The sequence below is a fragment of the Liolophura sinensis genome, chromosome 1 (assembly GCF_032854445.1).
Source record: "Liolophura sinensis isolate JHLJ2023 chromosome 1, CUHK_Ljap_v2, whole genome shotgun sequence".
Classification (NCBI taxonomy): domain Eukaryota; kingdom Metazoa; phylum Mollusca; class Polyplacophora; order Chitonida; family Chitonidae; genus Liolophura; species Liolophura sinensis.
The window spans coordinates 75835971-75854506 of NC_088295.1; the positions used below are offsets into that span (position 1 = coordinate 75835971).

At 42.2% G+C, this 18536-nt stretch overlaps 1 protein-coding gene across 1 annotated transcript in view; it reads right to left on the reverse strand.

Moving 5' to 3' along the window:
- The window catches only part of LOC135464042 (neurexin-4-like), a 50979-nt gene extending 32953 nt beyond the window's left edge, over window positions 1-18026 (reverse strand). The window contains exon 1 of the mRNA XM_064741519.1: window positions 17729-18026. Coding sequence (XP_064597589.1) covers window positions 17729-17798 — 70 coding nt within the window. The 5' untranslated portion in view covers window positions 17799-18026. The remainder of the gene's footprint in view (window positions 1-17728) is intronic.
- Between the last annotated feature and the right edge of the window lie 510 nt (window positions 18027-18536).

Here is an 18536-nt window from a genome sequence, read left to right on the forward strand (position 1 = left end):
GAGGTTATAGGTAAGTTACAGTTGGTATGGCTCAACTGGGAAATGGGAAAATTCACTGACCATATACATGCGACATACTGGCGCTTACAATATTAGTACATGTAGGCTTACAACGTATTCCAAGCTCGAGGAATTCAAGTGCAGTCGTGGCTGTATTGGCATCTTGACAAAACAGCGTTATCTCCAGCAACCATGCGCGAGACAACTATAACGGCGTCACGTAAGACTGGGATAACAGGAAATTATCCCGTAATATTCCCATCATAAACACTGGCATTAGATGAGTCATCAAGTGCATCAAAGCTCGACTTGAGATGGTCGGGTTAAATCTGAAAAGTACCCATTAGAGTTATTTGATGCTAGCTGAAGCAACGTTGACGCTTTGAATATCAACAATTACATTTTCTCTCTGGAAAATGAATAGGTTTTGCCAATAGATGACATTACTGAATGGCCATAATGAGAGTCTTGAAACCGTGGCGTGTGCTTACAGGTTGTGTTACGTCGGTAATTGGGCGCTGCCCAAACAGAAAACAAGAGTTTAAAGAGAGGCGTTAAGGCTTGCAGTCAGTGGCAATGATAAATAGCGTTTAAAACGGGATGGAATGCTCGCGCGTGTACATGTATGTATACATCTTAGCACATGTCTAGGTCTGTGTTGAGACTACCTATAGTCAATTAACAAGTGGAACATAATTACATCACCGGTACTCCACAATGCCACTTGTTCTGTGGATTTAAAGAAGAACCTTATGTCCTCTAACTTCTTCAAGATTAAATATGCAAAGTTTTAAACTTCAATCATTCTGTCCTTCTTCAAGTGGCTCTGTTTCAAAATCATTAAGGGCTACTTCTTATCTACAGCCTGTCCGGTTAATTTCTGATTATGATACAGGCAAATACATACATAATATACAGATGTTACATAAATGCCAACTGTTGATTTTTGAAACGCGTTGCTTCGTCGGATGTCGGTCATTTTCTTAATGCTAGACATCGCAAAGAATTACAACAAAGTACAGTACAAATAATTACACATGCATCACTGCCATTGGGTGGGTAGTTAAATTGTCGCACAAAAACCGGTGTGTTGATTTACCAGCCTTTCTAGATTACCTACCACTGAGTACGGAGCTCTTGGAAGACCTTCGGTGTTTGTAACAAGCCAACATGCCGCTATTTATAGAGACTCATTATCTCAAGCTAAACCCTTAATGTCTTCGCCCGTCAGTTCTCTTGAGCTGAGCGAAGTGCCCGAAACACAATAAACTTGATTGCAATGGTCATGAGGAGAAACGAGTAAACTGAGCTCCGACAGGCAAGTCACGTAACTTCAACGTCGACATCAAAGAAGACCGTTCCACTTTCACCGTTTACTGGATCATGCCAAATGTTTTTCAGACGTTCCCAAGAATGTGGTAAACTGAGAGTTTGCGGGTCATGGATACCAGAAATGTGAAAGTTTGCTGGTAATATTAGCCCTAGTTGGATTTATGTCGAAGTTATGAGTGGATACTGACGAATTATCCACTGTTACAACAGGTGGTCGTTTCTCCTGAGCAGAAAGCTTCTTCATCACCACCTGATGTATCTGTATGAAACATCGCAAATCATTAAAGAGCTAGTGCTGATCGTGTTATTTCAACACTCAGCAGGCAATATGGCGTATTTATTTATTTATTTACGCCGTACTCAAGAATATTTCACTTATACAACGGCGGCCAGCATTATGGTGGGAGGAAACCGGGCAGATCCCGGGGAGAAACTATCGGTAGGTTGCTGTAACTACTTCCCACGTACGACCGGAGAGGAAATCAGCATGAAATATGGCGTATAAACGACGTATATTAACAACATAGCTGGTATTTATGGACATTCCATCGATCATTGCTAATCTGAAGTAGAAGAAATTCTAACAGAAACTCTTCAGGCGTAACATTTTGTTACAGTATACATGTGCTTCATCACTTGCATTTAAATTCCGTCGCATTTAATTCATTTCCGTTATACAGTGTGTGTAATATAACACGCTCGGCTCACAAAAGAGGGCCAGTATTAAATAATTTCATATATAAGGTGAAGTGCAAGCCATATCAAATATATGACTTATGACACATCAAGTATGAAATAAATTATTTATATTTCAATAACGGAGAAAGTCACGGTTATGCTCTCGTGTTGCACAGTGAAAGAGTAAAGAGAAGGCAGGGTGGTAGGGACAAAGTGATTGCATTACAGCACTACCGTGGAACTAACTAGCTTCGTCTCCTCCCAGTAACGCTATACGAGAAACCCTCATGCTGATCATACTATCTCAGGAGAGGCATTAGAACTAATTGGCTATATCTAGGGCAACAGACTCGGAATACTAATGCTGATGTCCGTCAAACAGAAATCGGCCCGCCAATCCGATAATGAAGTGAGAGGCTATTAATCATAAATTGTAGTCCATTGTCCAGTGTCACGTTTGCAGTGTGTCTTTGATAGCTTCAACAGCGCTCACAGCAGCCACGTCGAAAAAATTATCGCAATTCAGCGCATCCAAGGCGCCGAAAAACAACACTATGGTCAGTCCGCCAAATCCTGCTCTTCATGTTGGAGCATTATTTTAATACTCGCAGAGGTAAGCGTTACTTGGGTTCTCTGATCAGAGCTGGTCGGTGGAGTAATTCATATCTCAAGTTATCAACTTAAAAACGAGAGATCTGAAAGCTTGTAGTTTGGAGCTCAGGATTAGTACAGCGCATATAAATAAACATTAATATTAATGTTGACCCAAGTGAATTGTCTTTGAATACTAGTGCTTCGTACCGTAATGCTCCTAAAGCTCAGCAAATCTAAGAGTTACTTCCAACATTCGTAAATCGTTCGCAAATCATTAAGAGGCGTTCCAAGTTGATATTCGAAAGACCCATTTCCAGAACAATAAGGTCTATTAAAGCATAGACAAAACACCGGAGGTCAGTGTGGTTCTTGTCGTGTAATCCTGTCTCTGATAGTAGGCCGCACATCATTGTTTCATGTCAGTAGATATTTGTTACAAAGCAACTGAAAATACCCTCCCAAAAGCCGACAGGCGAATACAGGCCGTAAACAAATTGCTTACAGCTGAATATGCATATTATCACAGCTTTTTGGGAGTTGTGTGTTGTATGTAAAACAGTATAGACTGCACAGTAGACAGTGTGCAAGCGCAGTAAGCTGCTATAGTATGAAGTACGGGGAATTAAAACTCGGCCATGTGTAGATTCTCTGGGTAGCCATCGATTTTGGGGGCCGAAGTGGTTGCCAAGGGCCTGCGAATAGCGCGTTGTTCTTGGCAAAAGATCAAATTAAAACAACTGCCTTTGGCCACGAGTCTCATTTGGTGGCAATCTCTGATCCTGGGGTCATCACTAGTAGGGATCTCGTGCCACAAAGACTCTACAGGCTGATATAACGAGACCAAATCGCACGAGGGACCTAGGCAGTCCATCATCCCATCCACTCATGCGTTCATCGAGCGTATCACAAATGTACCTTAGGTATTTGGAGTGTTAATCATGTAAATGCCCCGCGTGGGAGTACGCAGTTGCAATCTCCAAACTGGTAAATACATGATGCAATACTTCATTACTTTGCCTTGGATAATGTCTCACTTGCGGTGTAATATAAGGTTAACTGTCTATATTACTGACAGGATCCATGCGGTTTGATCAGATTTATCCTTACTGTTCGCTGAGTCACTGTTAGTTCTGCAAATACAACGGTTATTAAACACTAATGGTGTATGTGAGTATTCCCGCGATAACAAGCATTATCATCTTCATCAGAGCAATTCGGGATGAGTCGTAACAACATATTAGTGTTTAACCTCACAAGAATCATTACGTCCATTTGTGGTTTACCAGTTGCATACGAATATCGGACATGACGCTTACTTTTAGATTCAAGGCAGTTTCACTAAAATTGTTTGTTTGTTTGATTAGTTTTAACGTCGTATTAAAAAATATTTCATAAGTACATACGATGATGGTCAATTTCATGAGTAGAGGAAAGCCAATACAGGTTTCACTTAGTTACAATGGTATGAAGCGATGACGTCATAAAACGATGACACGATAGTACGAAGCGTAGATCATCTTGTCATCGCTCCCTCTCATTGTGTCATTGGTCTGCAGCATCGTGTCATCGCTTTGTAGCACAGTGCCATTGCTTCATGCTATCCGCGTCTCTCATGAAATGCTTTACATTTGGTATTCAAGTGCTTAACCATATGACAGCATTCATGTTTAATGGTGGATGACACCGAGTACCTGACGACTCGCCTAACCCTAAAGCTACAGTCGAGCCAGATTAAGCCACATCCGAACAAGCGATTTCATTGGTCACGTTCTTGGAAACTTCCGGCTGAAATCAATTAGCCCCCCCCCCCGCAACCTGCGAGAGCGGGCTTTCAATAATAGAATAACAGCTTTAAAGAGTCTCCTGTTAACGTCGCTGTCCATAATATTGGTAAATGCTACATATGACCCGGGAAGTAAACGAAAAACTCAACAAAAGAGTACAAAAAAGATACAAAAATAAATAAATTTAAAAAACAGCAATTAAGAAAACCTGTGAATTGCACTTTTTTAGAAATCCCGTTTCAATATTAAATGATTCTGTTTATTGCCGAAGCCCATTATGACGTCAAACGGCCTGTCATTACCAGAGAATGAAGCGGATTTCGGGAAAGAAAAACTAGAACGTTTCACACACTCTAGCTCAAAGCAAATGATCCGAACATCTGTACTGTTTTGATGTGCTGTTTACCATGGCTGTCACCTCAAAAAGAGCGGTCAAAAGTGAAAAAAATAAAAACGATTTTTCGAAGACAATAGATGGTGTTAACATTTCAGCACAGCTGTGAGTTGTCTGTTGTGTGAATTAAAAGTTCGGCTTAGATAAGCATGCATAAAATGATTGAACATGAGTTTGTTAAATCAGATGATCATAGCAAAACGGTCTCTTCTTCATATATTTCCAATAAATATATTTTTACCATGTAATTGTCTTTCAAATTTTGACAGGATATGCTTTTATTAATACTTGTATCACGGAAAATTAAGTATTAAATTAAGTAAACATACCGGTACATGTATTCTTTGTTACCTTTGGCTACATTTTAGACTTATATTGTCCACAAACATCAAATGTTAGTTACACTGCGTAGGCATGGACAGTGCACACTTTTACTCTGGAGACACCCTCTGTATATCTGTATTCTGTAAAAACGAAGTAAACACTTATATAGTGTAGCCATTGTATCAAAGAAAAACTCTTCAATATGACGATCAACAACAAAATATTTGAAGAGAAATCTTGAACAACCCTTAGGTAACTGGGGTCACGGTGATGAGGCAGGAGGTGAGGTCACAAAACGAAGAAACTCTTTCTCAACCTTTTTATGTAATAATACTTTATACAAATGCATTCTTTTTATCCAAAGTAAACACAACATGATTCTAACCAACACGTATAACAATATTATTGTTGAATGATAACTAAATAGTTCCGTACGAGGACGCCAGCAGTGAGGCCAAGCCGAAACAAGCCTGCGCGTTGCTCAGGTTCAAAGGTCAAACTTGCCTGATGGTGGCAGTGATGTAAAACGAGGGTAGAGAGCGATACGGTTCATGCGCTCTAAGAGTAGATGCGCGTGAAACACAATAACATCGATATGGCGCGGAGTTGAGCGAGGTGGATGTATGAGGGAGTTACGGGGAATGGTGTCACTATATGTCCGCAAACCCCGTCGCACTAAGTGCAAAGATCTGGGAGCATTGTCACTAAACTAGACAAGCACCAGTTAGCAGTGACATTATGTACGCGGTGAAAACCATCCAAATGTATACAAGTATAGCTGTAATTAACAACATCGCCATCGAGGTTTAAATTCATGAATGTTTCAGCTAGCGCGAGGACATAAAAGCTGCTGGCATTTGAACAATACATTTGTAGCACCAAGTGAGAAAATGACGTTAGTTTTACTCTAATTGTCATTACATGGGCCTCTCTCACACACAGTTTATGTTCATTGTGACTTAGCCCTGCGGTTGAACCCTTCAACATATAACTTCACCGGCGCTAATGCCAGGAATGCTGTTAAATTGAACGGCAAATGGTATTAGTTGTCGAATGTAGACTGATTGTGCAACGATACAGAGCTAACACTTATTTCCCCCAGACGGTTAACTGCCGTTTAGGGACAACTATAATGATGGAAACTTCAATTTACATGTACAGTCTAGGCCCCAGTGTCAACCAAGCATTGGGGAAACCATCAATAATTGTCTATGAGAAACTTTTATGGGCTATGCACAGTGACTGACAAGCTTTTGAAGTGAGAGATAGTGCCTTGAGTAATAGCCCGGTCAGTTGACGGGCAGATTATAAGTGCCTTGGGTAATAGGCCGGTAAGTTGACGGGCAGTTTGTAAGAGCCTTGAATAATAGGCCGGTAGGATGACGGGCAGTTTGTAAGTGCCTTGAGTAATAGGCTGGTAAGTTGATGGGCAGTTTGTAAGTGCCTTGAGTTATAGGCTGGTAGGTTGACGGACAGTTTGTAACTTACACTTTCCCACCTTCTTGAAAAAAAGATTCGTCAAAACAACCAATGCAATTTTGTATGCAATGTTTGCCATGACCCTATTTGCGGCGACCCAAAAAATGCAAGCACATAAAATGCGACCTAATTAATTTGGGTTGCTTCAACAAACAATGGTTACTTTGACCCTATTCTGGCGACCATTAAAATGTAACCATAATGGTTCTGGTCGTATTGACCAATCTTTTAATGGATACTTTGACCCTAGTCATTTCGACCCTTTAATGTTTGGTCACACCATTATTTGTACCAAAATTGTTTGGTCGAATTGACCAGATCCTTCTAACAGTTCGATTCCCAACGGTTTCATGAAGCGTACTTATTGCTACGTTTCCCTTAGCTAAGTGCACTTCATGTCTCTACAACATGCGTTGTCATGGCAGTTAGCTAAGTGAGCTTCGTGAAAGTGGTCCCTGGTCCTATAAACAGATATCAACTAGTTAAGCCTAAACGAGTACCTAAGTATACGGAGAGCTCTGAATCAGCTAATATCCACATCATAACCACAATGATATAAATATGGTATACTTCCCCATAAACTGTACTAAGCGACCTTGGTCCTAAATACCTCGTCAATTGCTCGCATGCCTTCCGGCAGTGGCGTACAAAGACTTTAGTATGGTAATAAGGAACAAGCGGATGCAATATACGTGAACTTCCCTTTTGGAAGTATATGATGACTTTGACAAGCTAATCTGTAACCTAACATCTTTCTCAACCTGGAATCTTTCATCTCTGTACTTCAACAGTGTAGTTTATTGCTAGATCCTTATATGTGGATCCTTACAGTGCTGTTTATTTCATTTCACGAACGATTAAAGAACAATCAAATAAGTAAATACAGAAATATCCTGTTTTACGTTAATATTTTTAGTTATTTCAGAGTACACTGCTCTCATTCAAGTCCAGGTTTATAAGCACATCTGGGGCCTCCATGTCTTAGTGGTTAGCTCCTGCACAATGACCCAGGAGCCTCCCATTTATGTGAGTTCAAGCCAGCTCATGCTATACAGGTCGGCAATCTGTAGATGGTCGTGGATTTCCCCCGGACTCTGCCCGGTTTCCTCCCACCATAATGGTGGCCACCGTCGCATAAGAGAAATACGACGCAAAACACTAATTAAATAAATAAATGAATATAACCACATCTTCTCCCATGTTACCAGCACAAGCTATGGATAGCTGTATGTATAGCTATGCGATGATGTCGATCACATGCTCCAGACCCTTAGAGGTCTGACTTAGCTATCTAAGTTTACGCTCACCGCTGATACACAATTCAGGTGAGTACTTGTGGTACGAGACAACAGTGATGCTGCTACCACAGATGGTATTACTTCATAGTACTCCGGGGATAAGGTGTGTCTAAACAATTCTAACGGATCGCTAAATCGGTCCACAAGGAGATCGAGAAATCGGAGATGATCAGTTGCGAAACGCCCTCGGTTTTAGAGTAATTGAGGCTAGCCCTCGCCTGTTGTCCTAATCACTGCACATGCGCATAACGATTCACACGTGAGGTGAAGTAGTCAACAATTCTCAACAACGCCCAGGTCGTCTTCTACACGATATGTTAGCGTTTGTGAAAAACACACCCTCTAAACACCCTTAATCAGGTGTATGCCAGACAATTTATAGGAATACTTTGTCTAAGAAAAAAACAATGTCTCACACAGTATACACAGACATTTTCTTCTGACTGAATCTGAAAAAGTACAGCGCTACATAGTAAAATAAAATGGAACTATACATCCGGATTTTGATGGAATACAAGGAAATTATTTCTGATCAAATTCACCCCTCGCTGCTCGACGGAGATCTGTAATTATCGTAGTAATTTCCCAGAGAATGAGCACAATGACAGGAAATATTTGTGGATAATTTTCGAGAAAGAAATCTTGATGGGTTAAAGGAAGTGGCTGCTGGTTTTCCGTATCATTTTTGCATTGAATGTCACTTGATAGGTTTTCCCCAAAGAAAGTTAGCCACGGTCACAACGAGTTCATGGCTGGAGTTCTAGCTACACAGTTTATTTAAAATCGTGGCCGATGTCAGAATGAGATTCAATGGCCTACTGCTTACAGATGTACAAAATGACAGTACACAAATACCTCAGGAATTTTTTACGTCAACTTTCGAAAAATGCTTCTTTCAGCACTAAAAAGAATTTCCTTCTTATTTGTACGCATTATATCAGTTTCCTTACACATTGTGGTTCTGATGGGCAATGTTTCAATGTTCAACCCGATAATACTTGCGCTTACCTTCTTCATCAACATTTTTTTCAGAGCTGGACATTTTCGACCGATCAGAATTATATTCTAATGGTCATGTGTATGCAATTTGTAAGCAATCAACGCATATATTTACCTATATATGGCAATGAAGCCTGACAACGCTCTGTGAATGATGGCTATGACTGAGTAACCGTTTAGCTAAATTCCTGCTCGATTCCGCTTCTTAGGCGGCTGTCCAGTTACAATGTTTGCCAAGGAGTACCGGATAGAGGAAATGGAATAATTTAATTTACTGAAGATCACGCGCTGGCGCGCGGATTGGTCCCGTGAAGACACTGGCACCGAACGATGCCCTTCACAAAGGAGTCTTTGGGGAGATCGTCGATAAGGCAAACAACATCTTTATTGGAGAGAATCGGGATGACCAGCTGAGGCGTATAATCGGGTTTAGGCTCCGCACAACACGACCCAAAGTACTACAGGCCCAACCCAGATTAAGGATTCTCAGAGGAGCAGCACGGATTGCCATCAACACGTCTTTATATAAACACCCATGCACCCCACCACAAACTGAAATCAGTTGTAGTCAGAGATAAAATGGACAAAATAATCGATGTTGTGGAACAGGTACAGTCCACGTTATTGCTCATCCGAGAAAAAGCATACACTGCCACAAACAGATCACAAGTACACTACCAAACCGAAAATAAGCTCCTTACCCACCACAAACCGAAAATCAACACCAGCCAGACACAATATGATCGTTTTCCTAGCAACAGAGAAGAAACAAATGCGTTTCATATAAAACAGGCCCAGCCCAACTTATTTCTCCTTTCTCATACTAACACAAATCTAAATTACAAGCCCAATTAAGCAACCTTACAAGAGCTTGGGTACTATTATAGCCGTCCCCTGTAACAAAGTGTGCTCGATGTTTACTTGTGGCCTTGTAATCTCGTTCGCCATTAACACCGAGTTAATGCTTGCCTCTGAAATTGCTGTCAGAAATGTGAGTCTTTACAGCGCACTGATAACAGCATATATTCTCCGTTAAAATCAATTCATATTCTCCGTTGACCTACAGAATACTAAAGGACAAGAGAACCGTATGTCTTTGATACAGTTATGGCTAAAGGCCGTATCTTGTCATACTTATCGAAATGGTACGGGTATACAGAATGCATCGCGTGTAAACCAGTATACGAACGCATGTGAATGTGGTTAGCACTTCAGCCCTTCTATAAACATGCCGATTAACATTGGCTTGGGGTCTGACCTTTCAACCACAGCAACTCCAGGATGGCCATCTGGCCGAACATCTCGGTTATTGTTTCATATAACAAGCCAGACATCAAAGGTTCGTACAGCATAATTTTACTAGATTTTGACCGTTGTGCTCAGCCATGCCTCTGGGAAGTAGACCCGTCTGGTGACCCTAGACAGTAAAAGAACGCCCCAACAGCTTGAATAAGGTCAAATTGAGAAATTCCCACGGCATTCAATGTATACACTGTACATGCATGTACATTACACCGCCACAGGTTCAGTATAGGACCTTTGAATGTCAAAGCATCTATGTGTATTAGAGGTTATAGCCAGACAGATTTCATCTCCACGGGCTAAATGTCGTCACTGTGGCTAGACGTCGTCTCTTCCGATAAACGGCGTTACTGTTGCTTCATCACTGTAGATTGACGTTGTCACTGTAGCTAGACTTCACCACTGTGACCAGACGTCGTCAATATGACTAGACGTCGTCACTCCCGATAGACGGCGTTACTGTGGATGGACGCTGTCGGTAGAGGTCTATCACCGTGGGTAGTCATCATCACTGTGAATAGACGTCGTCACTGTGAATAAACGTCATCACTGGACATAGATGTCATCACTGTGGATAGATATCACCATTGTGGATATACATCGTCATTGTAGACCGACGTCGTCAATGTCGATAAACGTCATCACTATAAGCAGACGTTGTCACTGTGACCAGACATCACCAATGTCACTAAACCTGACGTTACTGTGGATAGACGCTGTAGGTACACGTCGTTGCTGTGGGTAGACGTCGTCACTGTGGATAGATGTCATCACTGTGGATAGACGTCGTCACTGTGGATAGAGGTCGTCATTGCAGATGGACGTCATCACGTCGCCCAGACGTCGTCACTGTGACTAAACGTTGTCACTGTGGATAGACGTCATCACTGTGAATAGGTATCGTCACGGTGGAGAGATGTCATCATTGCAGATATACGTCGTCACAGTTGATAGACGTCGTTATTTTGGATAGACGTCATCACTGTAAGCAGACGTCGTCACCTATAGACATCGTCACTGTGATTAGGCGTCATTACTATGTACAGACGCTGTAAATAGACGTCGTCACTGTAGATAGACATCGTCAGTGTGAGAAAAACGTCATTGGGGCCTCCGTGGCTCAGTCGGTTAGCGCGCTAGCGCAGCGTAATGACCCAGGAGCCTCTCACCAATGCGGTCGCTGTGAGTTCAAGTCCAGCTCATGCTGGCTTCCTCTCCGGCCGTAAGTGGGAAGGTCTGCCAGCAACCTGCGGATGGTCGTGGGTTTCCCCCGGGTTCTGCCCGGTTTCCACCCACCATAATGCTGGCCGCCGTCGTATAAGTGAAATATTCTTGAGTACGGCGTAAAACACCAATCAAAAAAAAGAAAACGTCTTTACTATGGATAGATGTCTTCAGTGTCGATGGACGTCATCACGGTGGACAGACGTCACCACTGCAGGTTGACGTCGTCACTGTAGCTAAACGTCGTAACTTACGATAGACATCATCACTCTGACTAGAGGTCGTCAATGAGGATAGACATCGTTACTGCTGATTATTATATCATTATTGTCCATAGTTGTCATGGCTCTGTGTAGACTTCGACGCAGTGGCCTACATTCTTCTGAAGCGTCGTTAATTTACAGGTGATATTTTACTGTTGAAAAATCCCGTCGGTTATGACAGTTGCACTTTTGGTGTTGGGGACACTCTCGCAGAATTTATATTTTGAACAGAGCTCTCTTAGCCTGGTCTCATGAAAGAGGAACTCGAGTACAGCTGAAGCCAAGGAGCTTTTATGATTGAGTAATGATGAAAGGTGACAAGTTCAATACGCACACATCCTTCATTAGCCATAGCCACAAAAGCCAGCCAGGGTGTTAAAACAACATAAAAGTGCCCCTTGAAGCAACGAATGGAGGCTGTTGGATGATGCATTTTGTTGAAATCAATAAAGATTTGTAACTGCGATAGGCATCAATTGGGATATGAACGAGCCTGTCGAAATTAGAAAACTTTGATAACCACTGACATGGACATGCGTTTGGGACAGCTTTTTTATATAAGACAGATTACCACGGCATAGGAAAACCATCTGAACAGAGAACATTCACCACAGATAGGAAAACAAGGACTACATCTCCACACTGTGGGCAAATAAGACTTGTTCGCCTGGTCTTGCGGGACAACGATGACAATAAACAACCAAAGCAAAAAGTAAAAAGAAATGCCCTAAAATGGAATTTCTGGAGACGGAAGGAAGTATTCTTTTGAGCTATTTTTTATCGAATGCTTCTTATTTCCGACCACTCTATCCTCCTTCAATAAATTCTGTTGCTTTGTTTGATTTTTATAGCATTCAGTATATATGCAGATGGCGTCGTCAACTGAGGTACTATTTTCAGGAGAACTGTGGATGCTGGTTTTATGTGAGTTCTCTCATACATTCCACTTTACAGGCGTTAATGAACTTAGGAACGGAGGTAGCTGGGCTGTGATATGCGACATACATCCTGTCAACAGGAGTTAAGGTAAATCAGAGAGAAGACGTCAAAAGCTTTCGCTTGAATCTGAACAGCTGCGTCCCTTATATATACCGCTGATTTCACAATAACTACCTGGAAATGTATTCAGCGAAAAATAGGGCAGAATTTTCCATAACAAGCAAAGCTCTGCAAAGACTGTAATAAACATGTCTTCTATTATACTTCACCTTGAACCATACACGCTGTGAAATGTCCTATAAATACATACATATTTATACACATTTAAAAATGGAGCGTCTTACAAAGCTGATAATGCACTGGCGCCTTAGGCCCCATAGGGATTGGTTAATACCAAAGTATGATGCCCAGGTCTGTCGTCAGAGGGAAGCTTTCTGGGTCAACCAATAGAATTTGGGCGGAAGGGAACTGATATGATTTACACGTAACTGGCGTGTTCTATGTCTATTCTTACAGTTGGACAAATGAACGTGTATGTCTTACTGCCGTGAAACACTCCATCATGAGTACGTCATAGAAAGGCGGGTAAGAGCATTAGAAGGCTTATTTTCATCAATCCTTGTTTATGGCAGCCAATATCCGGAGTTCCTGTCTTCTGCAGTGACATTATATAGCTGCAAGTGCCAGTGTTGAAACGAAGTCACACGGAAACTGTAAGACGAAGCGTTGAGGCTGCCCAGAAACAGTTGGCATGATCGGCTACAAAGCAAGGCCTTGGCATAACCTCATCATATGCTCCCTCATGGTCGGGGATTAGGGAGAGTTATGACCTTGCCGGAACAACTTAACACAAGCTGTAAGAAGTTATAGGTCTGCTAAGTGAAGCGGTCAGATTCTGAACAATAAAATATCCAATTTTCTCTGACATTGTGACGTATAACGACAAGTTGGAGCTAAAATTTGGCTTATTCACATCGGCCTAAAGCCTGGAATCTCGAACAAATGGTTCATCAGTCATTATATATACATACGCATATATCTGTCTGTGTGTACGTGCGGTCGGCACTCTAGCAATTCAGTTCACCCAGTTATCTATATCTGCCGTCAGAAAATATCGATTGCTTCCCTACTATTCCTCCGACTGGGACAAATCCCATTAATCCTTCAAACGACCATCAATTCAATTCCAATGGCGCACTTCTACATTCCATTTCCGCATGAATTCACTCAACAAATCAACTATTATCGGCAAAAGAGAGTTGAAACAGTTCCTAGATTTCGGACGACGAACACTTGATGTCCGAGTGTCATGAACTTCCTTATTTTGTACGACTAAACTACATGAGCTGAAATTTCACTTAAGTAAGAGCTACAAAAGCAGAGCTATGTACCACGTGGGTTTATTATATGTGTTTGCTTTACTACACAGTATGTTTGTTAAGCACATTGCGAGTAGCAAGGGATCCCTCATGGTCCTTTTATCCCCTATGTCCCCTAATTTGAATGTTGTCGTATATATAGGTTAAATATGTTTTGAACACGCGGTAAACAAATAAACACAATGAATACATAAATTTTGCATGAAAAAAATTGCTACATGTACATTTCTGCTTGCTCAATATGGAAATCAATCAAGATGTTTTGCTCACAAAATTTATATAGCTAGCTTACAGCTTGTTTGAAAAGCGACAAAGCCTTCACTAGTTCCTGTCATGCAAAAATCTTCCATAAGTCACCAAAACAAAAGTGCTGACAAGCTGCACTGAGTCGGCCTATTTGTGTGCAGCCACCGATCACAATCCTAGTCCACGTACTTTAGAAAAAGGTACGTTAAGGGCCAGTGTCTAGTTTAATAACAACATCTGATCACATATACCGTTAACAGATATATCAATAACTGTATGATGCAGCCGTTTTGGTTTCACCAGATTATTGCGCCCGTAACTTGAAGCATTGCTTTTCCAGATCGTTTTAGACTTGCTTCTAACTTCAGTTATTTTTTTAGGTGGAGATTGACCGTTGCATAAGGTAAGACATGTGTATGGCTGACAGAATTAGAAGTGAACATATAAATTCACCTCTCTAATGTGTTGAAAGAGTAATGAACATTTGTTTATATGACACACATGTGCGCTAAAAATCTTATATGATGGCAGTGATGACGAATAATGTTGTGTGTCAAATTCATGCTGAAGACATGCTTTCGGTGGATGTCCCAAGCAAGTGTTTTGTTTTTTCTCCAAAGTCTCGAACTAGGACACTTGGTTGCAGACATCTTGACCTTGAAAACAGGAAAGACACACCTTGGGACAGACGACAGCTGGCGGCTTCCTTTGACCCCCGCTCTCATGCCCATATGGACTACTCTGCTTCAGCTCAAGTGTCTTGGCGCCAATTATTGCTGCTATAGTTCCAGAGTCAAAGAGCGAACTACAAAAAACCAACTTTCATCATGTTTTGTATTACCCCTCAGGGAGCGGTCAGTGCAAGCTGATATGAATGAACTACATTCTAGATCGCAGTTCCTGACGCTCCGTGTTGGGCTCCCAGGTGTTTTTAATACTGTTCAGTTTCTCTGGGCGTTTTGTTCCCCAAACGCTGGTGGTTTGTATCCCAGCTCATCGCCTCAACCATTCAGCAGGGAACTTCTCCCGCCTAAAGTTTGCTATGCAGTTTTACGGGCAAACTGGTAAAGTACTTCCCAGCTTGGACCCGTTGAGTTGTCACTGCGCGGTAAGGAGTACACTGTTACATTGGACCCTGCATCGCAGATCTTTCAAAGGTATGCATTCCCCCGGGCTCTGGCTGGTTTTCTCCAACCTCATCGCCTCAACCATTCAGCAGGGAGCTTCTCCCGCCTAAAGTTTGCTATGAAGTTTTACGGGCAAACTGGTAAAGTACTTCCCAGCTTGGACCCGTTGAGTTGTCACTGCGCGGTAAGGAGTACACTGTTACATTGGACCCTGCATCGCAGATCTTTCAAAGGTATGCATTCCACCGGGCTCTGGCCGGTTTCCTCCAACCATAATGCTGGCCGCCGTCGTATAAGTGAAATATTCCTGAGTACGACATAAAACATCAATCAGATAAATAAATAAAATAAACCATGCCGTTCAGCTTTAGTCCTTCGATGAATCGTCAGTTTTTCAATTAAATATTTGGACCTACCGTGACAAATCTATCGCAGGTATAATTCGGTGATTACTGTAGCTTTTGTACAATCAATGTTCGAATGAGATCCTTCTATGATGAGGGGCAATCTGAACCCTAATAATCTACTGCCTGAGACTTTGCAAAACATTCAACGAAACGTTCAATTTTCCAATTCTTCCATGCAAAATATTATGAAGCTAATATTGAGCTCACATTGTACTTGACAGGTCTGGTCTGTTCAGGAACGATATACTCAATGTCATAAATGAGACGAGAAACATTAAATTACAATATACCATAATGCTGTTATAAATGGTCACGGTGTATGGTGAAACAATTAACTTAATCGTCAGCTAATGGCAGGGATGGTAGCGGGAGGTGTTAGCCATAAAGATGATAGCCATGTGTCGAGTGTAGGAGCTACGATGAACCAGCTGCTTGGTTTATACACTGGCATCCCAAACACGTGGCGATAAGAGGTACGTCTAAAACTTGCTAATAGCGGAGCGACCTGAGCAGCCTACAGATCTTCGTGTCACACATATTGCAGGGATTACGACCACATCTTTGTCCTGATTTCTCGGGGATCAAAGGCTAGCGGCCCCATGGGAATGTCCCGTGATTCTGATCCCCACACAGTAGTAAGGGCTGCTATCGTCTTCAGATTCCAGCTGTCCGCCGCACTCAATAGGGATCATACGACGTCATTGTCGTGCACTATACGAATTCTCCATGCAAAACTTCTATACATCTATGCTCTTTGGTCCTGTGGACAAATTGCTGTTGACATTTGTACCCTAGGTAACTAAGTTCCCCAAACACCGCATCACTTGGATAGTTTATTCGGAGTTGCCTTTCATGCAATGCAGTTAAGTTGTCTAGTCCACTGCAATTACCGGAGTATATCGCCAAAAGACGCGAAGTCATCGCCTAAAATTACTCCCGTTATGAAATTTCCGAAAGGACATTTTCACCGAGATCAAATCAACTATTATCCAATGACAGAAGCTTGTGTAGAAGCAGACGATTAACCTGTCAGATTTGTGGAAGTGGAGTTTGTAAGACGAGATTGAACAGTTGTAACCATGGTAACGGGATTCATACGCACACACAGCGCTGTCTATTCAGTTCTTGAGATGAACTGTTTATAGTAGACTGAAATTAAAACGGCGCTAGTTCTCAATTTCATCCAATCAGAGATTATGCCAGACACGGTTCGCGATAGCCTGTTGACCCCAGGAAGCCCGCTGTCGGATGCTGTGGGCCTGGTTCTATACACATCCACCCGCCTGCCCGCGGACTGCCCACGGTTAAAACTGTTTGCTCGACATCGGAGTGCACGTGCTCAAAGAATCAATGTATGAACCTGGTGGGAAAACAGTCCCTGCTGGACGATTCGGTTCACACTGAAACAAATCTAATCAGCCAAGAGCCATCCGCCGTTTACCTTCGGTAGAAAGCGCATAGACATCAGCTCTGCCCACCGACAAACTGTGTCTAAATTTGGCGGTGAATTATATAGAGGGGACCGGAGTTTTTTCTGCCCTCTGAAGTGCCTTCCCGCCAAATCAAATCAGCGTTATAGTTCGCCATGGGGCCGGGTTATTTTTGTACACCGGTATAAGCACTTGCTTAGCTCTAATATCCACGATGCAACACATGCACCCCGTACTGCCACTTCTGCACACAAAAAAAAAAAAAAAAAAAAAGGCAGGAGCTTACATGTGTACACGGCCCGGGAAATATCCCTCATATAAACATAGCCTTGATTAACTAAGATACTCTCACAACACATCTCCTAGTTAAGTTACCCCAGCTGCTTGAGAAATACAATGAAGCAGAAAAGTTTCTCAGTTCGAAATAATAATTGTACAAGAGCTTGTAAAATAGTAAATAACCTGTCCTATATACATTAAATTACGCTATATGCGTTATTAAATATCAGTATCATCTAGGATACTTTACCTTTAGCTGGCGTTATTCCCAAAACAGTGCAAATGATGACCGTTAATAAAGCTGGCTTCATGTAATCCATGGTCAAATGTTTATCGCGTCACTAGTTTGAAAGCTTTTGGTAAACACCAACAACACCTGTATTTTCAGCCGGGGATGAAAAGCAGGGTGTACATATGCCAGTGCTAGGTGCAGCCGATTCGTACAAGAAAGCCAGCGCAGCCAGCGCCAATCCCAACCTCTAATTTTCCCGGGTACGGCGACACGATCAGAGCATTCTACCGTCCGCTGTATCTCTAGCGATGAGGACCAGTCCGGGAGTTACTGTAGCGAGGCCAACGTCTATTGTTTTCCCCCCATTCGACTGCGCTCAAGTTAGCATTCCACAGCCCGCTTGAAGCACATCCTCAAGCTGTAGCCTTAGTAAGGCACCCCCCACCGACTGTAACCACTGCCAGCCTCCCTAGCCCTTCTACCAGCAGTCCAGTTACTACACAGGCCCTTTTGTTGTGTATGTGCTGAGGCCACTTCAGCTCCACAGCCGCTGACCCCTTCACTTCGCTGTGTTATTGAACTGCCGCTGGGGGATATCCCTTGTGGGGCGAATCACGTCAGATCGAAGGGTCCTGCATTCTTTGAAGGCGGTAGTCAGGATGAACTCCAAAAATATCCAAAGGCTTGTCTAGCTACTGCTGCATTATAAACGCTTCACCTCTAAACATGTTCATCACATTTTACATTTAGTGTTTCAGTTTCGGTTGCGTCAGCTTGTTTCTTATGTGCACGCCAAGCATTAAACAAGATGACAAAATGAACTTTG